General features: G+C 45.8%; 1 protein-coding gene across 1 annotated transcript; it reads left to right on the top strand.

Annotated features, from left to right (window-relative positions):
• The first annotated feature begins 72 nt into the window (after positions 1-72).
• Positions 73-8,490, top strand: epx (eosinophil peroxidase). The gene is made up of 17 exons (XM_077568273.1): positions 73-389; positions 452-512; positions 1,004-1,088; positions 1,165-1,340; positions 1,551-1,683; positions 1,945-2,074; positions 2,668-2,874; positions 3,411-3,753; positions 4,283-4,443; positions 4,516-4,774; positions 4,835-5,005; positions 5,078-5,315; positions 6,950-7,161; positions 7,231-7,395; positions 7,974-8,057; positions 8,188-8,284; positions 8,389-8,490. The coding sequence occupies exons 1-17, from the start codon at positions 372-374 to the stop codon at positions 8,444-8,446; spliced, it is 2,598 nt and encodes an 865-aa protein (XP_077424399.1). The 5' UTR covers positions 73-371; the 3' UTR covers positions 8,447-8,490.
• The last annotated feature ends 783 nt before the right edge of the window (positions 8,491-9,273 follow it).

Raw genomic sequence — 9,273 nt, 5'->3', positions numbered from 1 at the left:
GTTTTATAGTTTGCTGGCGCCATCTAGCGGTGGAGGTTTAAAGAAGCACAACTGACACACTTTGATTTGTTTGAAATGATCCTAACATGACAGAATGCTTTTCATCATAAATTGAATTAATTAAAAAAAAAAAAAAAAAAAAACATTGTGAGGCGTAGGCAGCACAGCTTGTTTGATGTTGCCTTCCTGTCACCAGCGGGACTGATAAGGGGATTCTGCACATACCTGCTAGTGTATAAATGGCCATTTGATACACACACACACACACACACACACACACGCTTGCTGGCGCTGGCCATGAGCCTCAGTCAGCACAGCAGTAAGATACTGTTCTGTACCAGCAGCCCGATTTTAACAGGGAGCATATCAAGATGGACATTTTACACGGGGTGAGTTGGTTGAAATTCAGTTTTGTGCTGGATGTCTTCTTTTCAATGTCGACTCCTTGTAGGTGACCATCATCCTGCTCTTGTCCCTCCCATGGCGAGCAATGTCATTTGATAACACCTCAGGTAGGACCTCAGCTCGTTACTTATGGAAAGATGTGAACCGACTACTCAAAATATTTTATATATATTTAGGGTCTATCTACAAGTATGCACTTTGTTCTCACAAGTCAGACATATCAGCTCAATAGTAGTCCGACTGTTAAAAGTTTTTGCCACATGCCGTTTTGGTCCTCCATACTTTTTGGTCCCTTTTTGATGAGTTTCTCGTGGAACTTGGCAAAGGTGATCTTGGGCAAATGCTTGAGATAGTGTACAATATACTCCGCGATCCATCTTGTATCTAGCGCCTAATATAAGGACCAGACGTTGAGCCCCACAATGATGATGTATTTTAATGCATTTTTTTTTTGTGAAAAAACATCCATAGGGACCTCACAGCAGTCGCTGCTGGGGCCCTTATAATAATTAAGTGAGCTTCTTTACTACTGTGCTGCTCTCGCGAGTTGCAACACTACTAGGCCCAACTAGTAATGTTTTCTTTCTGTCTAAAAAAGTGCATGCGGGCTCTGTGTTTGTGGAGGAGGCTCTTCGAAGGGCTATTGAGCTGACCGATGGCGCCTACGCTCGCACAAGCGAAAGGTCCACCACATCTTGCCTGCAACATCTCCCAAAAAGACTTTTTCCCCCAACAGTTTTAACAATGTGCCACTTTTAGGGTGAAGAAGTCTCTGTCAGAAGGTGCCCTGAGACCGACTGATCTGCTGGCTCACTTCAAACAGACCCAAAGCACAAGCAGGGCTCACATCCGGGCCGCCGAGCTGCTGGACAACACGGTGGAGCAGATCAGAGAAATGGTCTACACGAACACTATGATGCAGCCCATTGGTCACGGTATGAAAACTTAAACTAATATGCTTGGCGGACGCTTCATTAGGTACGCCTGCCCACGGTTATGTGTTTGTATAGTATTGTATTTTTTTTATGTGCGGTTGTAAATAACCGTAGGTAGGCAATATGTACAATTTTGCTGGTCCGTCATTCATCAGCACCGTCCCTGGGCATACTTCTTTTTCATTGATATGACTGTGTTTGTCCCGCAAGATCTGCTGAGGGAATCAGATGTAGAGAATCTATTGCAAGCCACTGGCTGCTTGGCTCAACTGCGCACAGCCGGATGTCCGACTGGCTGCGTGGCAGAACGCTACAGATCCATCACTGCCAACTGCAACAACAGGTCAGCTCTTGGTCATTTTCTTTCAAATCTCTTGCTAAAAATCACGCTCAAGTTAATTTTATTTATACAACACTTCAAAAACAACTGCAGCTGAAATACAGTTTTCTACATACGGTTTGTCGTATGGTGTTCCACAAGGTTCGATTTTGGGGGCCCAGCTGTTTTTTTTTAAGTTGATGATTGCTAGTTTATGTGTGACCTTGGTTAAGGAGAGTAAAGCAATTTTAATAGGTACATTTTGTTACTATTCCTCCTGCTCAGACAACATCCCAGATGGGGCTCTGCAAACATTCCCTATTCTCGCTGGTTGCCTCCAGAGTATGAAGACGCATGGGGGACACCAAGAGGCTGGGATCCAAATCACACCTATCACAACTTCAGCCTGCCGCCAGTAAGACACACACTCTAAAAACAGTTTAACAAAACGTTCAACAAAATGCGTCATAAAGGGACCGACCAAACTTCTTCATTTAACCCAAAAAGTTGGGTCAAATAATCAAAATTGGATTGTTTTGCACAACAAATACCCCTACCCCGTTTATTTTACCAACACACAAAAAAAAGGGTTGCTGTGTGATTTAATCATTGGACCTAACTTTTTGGGTTAAAAAAAATAACCCCAAATATAGGTTAAATAAATAACCTCAAAAGTTCAGTAACTGGATTATCTGTTTTGGTTGAATAAATAACCCAAAAAGTTGGGTCATTAAGCTTTTTAGGTTAAATAAATAACCCCAAATGTTGGGTTATTTAACTTTTTGGGTTGAATAAATAACCCCCAAAATTGGGTTATCCGCTTTGGGTTGAATACGTAACCCAAAAAGTTGGGTTATTTAACTTTTTGTGTTGAATAGACAACCTCAACAGGTGGCTCAGTTCCTTTTTTGACCCAACTATTTTAGAGTGCTCCCTCCACCACCACTGTCTTCTCTGTCCTGTTGACAGCAGGTTCGCCCCCTCACCTCTCCTTGTTGGTCTGCGCAGGTCCGACTGGTGTCTCAGGAAGTTCTGTTCACTCACAATGACAACATCTCTCTGGACTCCACTCTGTCCCACCTGCTTGTTGAGTGGGGCCAATGGATTGACCACGACCTCGTGCTGACCCCACAGAGCCCCAGCATGGTGGCTTTCCGGACCGGGGCGGACTGCACCCAGACCTGCAGCCGAGATTTACCCTGCTTTCCCATAGAGGTGTTTCAGCTATAGCTTCTTTTTTTTAATTGTGCAAAACTAGTGCAATGAGTTAAGAGGAGCGACCAGTGGGGCACCCCCCAACCGGGCGGGGGCGGGAAGCGCACCCGCCCACCAAATCCCCTCCCACCCCATCAGTACCCCGGCGGGCATATGGGACCAGCCCGGCGGGGCGATAGGGCTCGCCCCCCGGATACTGGGTTCCGCCCGAGGTACCCGGAGGTCCACCGGAGCGGGGCGGTTACGACACCAACCCATCCACCCTCCCGGCCCCCGGAGCGCCGAGACCCGGGCCACGGATGGAGCCCCCGGCCCAGGGGAGGGGAAGGAAGGCGGACAGGGGAGGGGGAAGGAGACGACAAGAAGGGCAGGGGGCAGCGGCAGGGCCGCAGAGAGGGGGGGAGAGGAGGAGGAAGGGCGACAAGGGAGAAGGAACAGGGAGGCGGAGGATGGGCAGGGAGAGGCGACGAGGCAGAAGCTATAGCTTCTTAAAGGGACTGTTGTGTTTTGTTACAATCAAAAACTTTTCTCCTCAGATTCCACCATCTGATCCTCGTTATGGCATCCAGAGTTGCATGCCCTTCTTCCGCTCTGCTCCGAGTTGTGTGGATGGAGTCGGGCCCCCTCTGCACCGTGAGCAGTTCAACGCCATCACTTCCTTTGTGGACGCCAGTATGGTGTACGGTAGCTCTGACAGTCAGGCTGTGGCGCTACGCGATCACTCCTCGCCTCTCGGCTCGATGGCTTGCAACTCGCAGCACTCGGACGGGGAACTGGCTTATCTGCCCTTCTTGCCACGCCCGCAGACTCATTTGGATCCCTGCGGCCCGAGAGAGGGCTCCGTGCCACGGGACAATGCCACGTCCTGCTTCCAAGCTGGTGAGTCGAGTCCGCGATGGACTATGCATCTCACCAAAAAGTGAGCTGTGATAGTCATTACTCATTAGGGATGAATATTAAAATTGCCACAATATCGTCGTGGTGGTCGTTTCACAATATTAAAGGCACACATCTGTTCAAAAAGGCGAGGTACTATTCCATTTGTGCACTTCTAGCACCTTCTGGTGGTTTGTTTATTAGTGCAGTATAATTTTAATTAGGACTGCGCTGACTGGGGTGGTTATCACTCCTATAAATTGGCCATACCAGCAAATATTTTTCAACATCTTCATAAAAAATAAAAACTTTTGGTCCACTTCATTCGAACACAACATTGTGAACTACACAGACCATGACGGTTTGCGCCGCTGAGCCAATAGGAGCAATGACAACGACATGGCAGGTATCTGTTTTGTACTGAGTAAACCCCTTTTCACACTGCACTCACTCATTTTATTTAGGCTTCCTCCATTGTAAGTATCTGCACATTGTTACTTTGCACAACTGGAGCTGGAGTCATGTTTGACAGGCGATTCAAGAGCCAACGAACATCTCGGCATGGTGGTCCTGCACACACTCTTCCTGCGAGAACACAACCGTCTGGTCAAAAAACTACATGACCTTAACCCTCACTGGAGTCCCGACACCCTCTACCAGGAGGCCCGGAAGATCATAGGTGCCATCCACCAGGTAGAATGCTTCAAACATGGCAGTTTTTTTTTGTGTCCTTCAGTGGCTGACTTAAGTCTTGTTGCTTTCCAGATCCTAACATGGGAGCACTACCTCCCACGAGTCCTCGGAGAGAAGGCCATGTCCAGGCAGATGCCTCCCTACAAGGGTTACGACCCCGACGTGGATCCCAGCATTGCCAACATCTTCGCCACCGCCGCTTTTCGTTTTGCTCACGTCACCGTGCAGCCCATCGTGACCAGGCTTGGGCCCGGGTACGCCGCAAACTCCCAGCATCCCTCGCTCCCCCTGCATCGTTCTTTGTTCGCCTCGTGGAGGGTCGTCCAGGAAGGTCAGATGAGACATGGAAAGGAAGTGGTGTCCTGATATTGATATATGGTGTCGTCATCAGGCGGTATAGACCCAGTGCTGCGCGGCCTCTTGCTATCTCCTGCCAAGCTACAGACTCCTGGTCAGATGATGGTGGAGGAGCTAACAGAGCGTCTTTTTCAGGCGCAAGGCGGAATGCCTCTAGACCTCGGGGCACTCAACCTTCAAAGAGGCCGGGACCACGGCCTGCAAGGTACCAGCGTTGACTCGAAAAGCCCTTCCCGTGTAAACTTTTGCTGACCTTCCTCAACTGATCCCCAACCAGGCTACAGCTCATGGCGAAGGTTCTGCGGTCTCTCCGTTCCCAACGCAACATTGACACTGGCAGACATCCTGGGTAGTCCGATTCTAGCTCACAAATTCCAGAAACTGTATGGAACACCGCATAACATTGACGTGTGGGTGGGGGCCATCTCTGAACCGGCTCTACCCGGAGGCAGAGTGGGACCACTGTTGTCCTGCTTGCTGGCCAGACAGTTCAGAGCTCTGAGAGATGGTGACAGGTAGAGTAATCTCTGCTCAGTCTCTACTTAACTGTTTTAGGCTGCGTTCACATTGCAGGGCCAATTCGGCTTTTTGGTTAAATCCGATCTTTTTATGTACCGTTCACATGACATAAACAAATGCGACATCTAACGTGAACGCAACCGGCCCGTGAAGCGACTCGCATGCGCAAAGAGTTTTGAACGTGCAACTGTTTACAAACTTTTTTTTTTTCATCTCATGTCGCCAGAGGAGCAAGGTTGGAAGAGGTAATAGAAATATTTGGGGGAAATTAGGGGACACTCCCCGACCTCCTCATTTCATTGAGAAGTCTACCGAAGATGACGTTGCGTCATCGCCGTACGTGATGAACCGTCTTGCAGGGCTGAATTTCTACGCCACACACGTCAACTTTATGCTTCATGTTTCAAGTGTGATTAAATTAAAGACAAATAAAAATGTAACACTGTTACTCAAAACAGCCTTGTATATATTCACAGACGTGTCAGTAGTCTCCCTTCCAAGCGCTCTCTCCCGCCCACGTAGAGCGCATATCAGGCTTTTGATGACGTATGAATCAGATGCGTGCGGATGAGCGTTCACAGTGCAGACGCATCGCATACATATCCGATTTATATCCACATACGAAAGACTCCCAGGTCTGGTGTGGAAAAATTTGAATTTTACCGTTCACACTGCATGAAAAAAAATCTGATACTTGTGAAAAAAAATCAAAAAATTGAGCTGCAGTGTGACCGCACCCTTAATCACAAAAAAACTCTTATCTCAGGGGTCTGCAACCTGCGGCTCTGGAGCCACATGTGGCTTTTTTAGTCCTCTCCTGTGGATCTCTAAAAGAATTAGTAGAAATTAAAAATATTTTTTTTCATACTTGGTTTTATTTATTTAGATAAAATATTCTTCAAAGTAATTAATGATTTGGATAAAATATTCATAATTAAATATTTTAAAATGCCAGTCCCAAATTTTAAGTTGTCAGAAAAAGAGAGACGGGAAAAAAAACTCAAAAATGTCCCAAAAGTGCCCATAAAGTGTCCAAAAAATGTGAGGAAAAGATGAAAATTACCATAAAATGTCCATGAAATTGCCCCCAAAAAATGTCAGAGAATTGAATAAAAAGGCAGAAAAAACATTCAAATAGTAACTACGTATAAAATGTCCAAAAACAAAAGAGGAAATCCTGAAAATTACCATAAAATGTCGATAAATTTGCCCCAAAAAGTCTGAAAAATGCTAATATAAAGCTGACACCCCCCTACACACACACACGCACACAAAAAAATAGCCATAAAACATCCAAAACAGGAAGAAGAGAAGCAGAAAATGACCATTGACCATAATATGTCCAGAAAATTGCCCAAAATGTCAGAAATTCAACAGAAAAGCAGAAAAGTCTAAAAGTATGAAAAACGAAGTATAAAAAAATCATTATAATGAAAAAACTGAAAACAAAAGTTAGAAGAAAATAAATGTCCAAAGTATTGGATGCTGCATATTTTTGTGTTACGGTGACTAACGCTAAGACCTTCATCACAATGTTCGAATGTTTTGTGGCTCCAGACCGATTTTTTGTTATTTGGCCTAAAATGTCTCTTTTGGCAGTAATGATCGCCGACCCCTGTCCTCTCTGAAGGTTCTGGTGGGCGAGGACGGGAGTGTTCACCAGCGCGCAGAGGACACACCTCCGCGCCGTCTCTCTGTCCCGAATCATTTGCGACAACAGCCACATCACCCACGTGCCCCAAGACCCCTTCTCACGCACAGAGAACCCAGACGCCATGCTGACCTGCTCCAGCTCGCTCATCCCCAACCTCGACCTCAGCCCGTGGAAAGAACCGCACTCAGGTGAAGACGGTGAACAAAAAAGTAAAGCTCGTCCATAACATTGTCACAATTCGGTAACCTCTCTCCAAGATCCAAACTGCGGTCCCATACCCAGAATTCAGTCCGGCTACTCCCTGCTCTGCGACCATGTGATCATGTATGAGTGTCAACCTGGTTTTGAGCTGCAAGGTTCTTCATCTATCAGCTGTGACGCACAAAGTCAGCAGTGGAGCTCCCCACCGCCAACATGCCAGGGTATACAAATCTTACTTTTAACCCTGGAGAACCCACGGGGTCAAATTTGGCCCCTATAAATTCTGCTACTCAAATAACAAGGACCTTTTTTTTTTTTAAACAAATTTAACGTCAAAGGTCCAGAGTGCCACTTCTGACCCCTGCATGGGGCCATCTAGTGGATGAATATTGCACTTACATGAGCCAGAGGTGACAAGATGGCTGGCAACAAACATGCTGTTTTGTTGAGCTGGAAATCAATCCAAACAAAATCATCTTCTCAGCAAACCATCAGATGGTAAAATTGTGGTTTTTTTGTTAATCTATTTCATATCATGTTGCAGAATGCCTAGGAGTATGTTTTATATATATATATTGATAAATTAGCAACTCTGAGCTAGTTTAAAAAAAAGGGTTACAATTGAAAAAACATATATTTTGGGGTTCAGTGAACTTATAGCAGTCATTCAATGTATAATTCATAATTTTCCAAAGAAGAAAAGGGTTCTTGGGTTCTCCAGGGTTAAAACATAAAAAGTTGTCAAAGTCTTATCTACGCCAGTCTCACCAAAATTGTCCATGATATGCTTTCATTTCAGACATGAATGAATGTGAACAACAAATTCCTGTTTGCCACCAAAACTTGGAGTGCCTCAACCTGCCGGGCTCATTTTCTTGCTCAGGTTGGTGTAAGACAATTTCTCAAACAGAACTCTTACACCACCAGCACCACCAACCTACACGCTGTGCATTATGTTTTGTTTAGCATTTAGCTTTCCTTGTGACTGTTTCTGCTTGTGTGCACTGATCCAGAGTTCTCCTCGCCATCCGCCGCGTTGGTCGTGACGGCAGCCATAGTCGTGCTTGGTGGTGTTGCCGGAATGCTGATCATCCTTAGCTGTTTTCGAAGGCAAGTTACCACACACACACGTGACACTGAAATCGCAACTTTTCAGTCATTTTTAATAGAAACAGACCAATGTTTAATAAAAATCTTGGATGTCTTTGTTTCAGGTTTTTGCCAAACAAACAAGAGTCAGGCTGTGCTGGATGTTGCCAAAGGCAAAGTTAAGCTGCCCCTTCCTAAAAATAAAAATAAAAAACCTGCAAACTGAAGCTTTCATTTTACTGCAGCAGCATGAACAAATATGAAAGATCGAGCTTGTGTTTTGTCTTTTGTGCCATTACGACATCACCAAGCACTCTCATTGTACTAAATTATTAACAAATGATTTCCTGCAAACTGTATTGTGAGGCCACGGAATCAGAGCAGTAAGCTTACAAAAGGTATTTCAAGCCAGAAACCACAGGCTTTCGCAGGAATTTCTGCTCCCAAAGAAAGGTTTTCTTTCTATACAAAGCCCCTTTCTCCCTCATTCTTACTTTCAAAATACAGTTGAAAGTCAAAAATCATAATTTTCTTCTTTTCCTTTCGGCTTTTCCCTTCAGGGGTCGCCACCGCGAATCAGTTGCCTCCATCAAGCCCTGTCCTCTGCACCCTCCACTGTCTCCAGACCAAACCTTTCCTTTCCTTTGAGCTGAAACTCTTCTATCACACCTGACACTTTCCTCCACCCGTTCCAGCCTGCCTGCACACGCTTCGTCACTTTCTTTCCCACAATTTTCTTTATTGCTCTGGACTGTTGACCCTAAATACTTCAACTCCTCCACCTTCTTGGTCTGTTCTCCCTGTAAGCTCACTCTCCCACTTGAGTCCCTCCCATTCAAACACAGATACTCCGTCTTGCTACGGCTCACCTTCATTCCCCTCCTTTGCAGGGCAAACCTCCACGCCTCGAGCTTCTTCTCCATCTGTTCCCTGCTCTCACCACAGATCACAATATCATCAGAGTCCATGGAGATTCCGTTTGAACCTCGTCTGCCATCCTGTCCATTACC

Source organism: Vanacampus margaritifer, chromosome 6 (assembly GCF_051991255.1).
Source record: "Vanacampus margaritifer isolate UIUO_Vmar chromosome 6, RoL_Vmar_1.0, whole genome shotgun sequence".
NCBI lineage: Eukaryota > Metazoa > Chordata > Actinopteri > Syngnathiformes > Syngnathidae > Vanacampus > Vanacampus margaritifer.
The sequence above is the reverse complement of the archived record's forward strand: the minus strand, read 5'-3'. Positions and strand labels throughout refer to the sequence as shown.

Bases quoted from the DNA above. Each gene is read 5' to 3' on its own strand.
- epx (XM_077568273.1), top strand. The intron at 7,162-7,230 runs GTGAAGACGGTG...CCTCTCTCCAAG, and splicing joins GTGGAAAGAACCGCACTCAG to ATCCAAACTGCGGTCCCATA. The intron at 7,396-7,973 runs GTATACAAATCT...CTTTCATTTCAG, and splicing joins CCCACCGCCAACATGCCAGG to ACATGAATGAATGTGAACAA.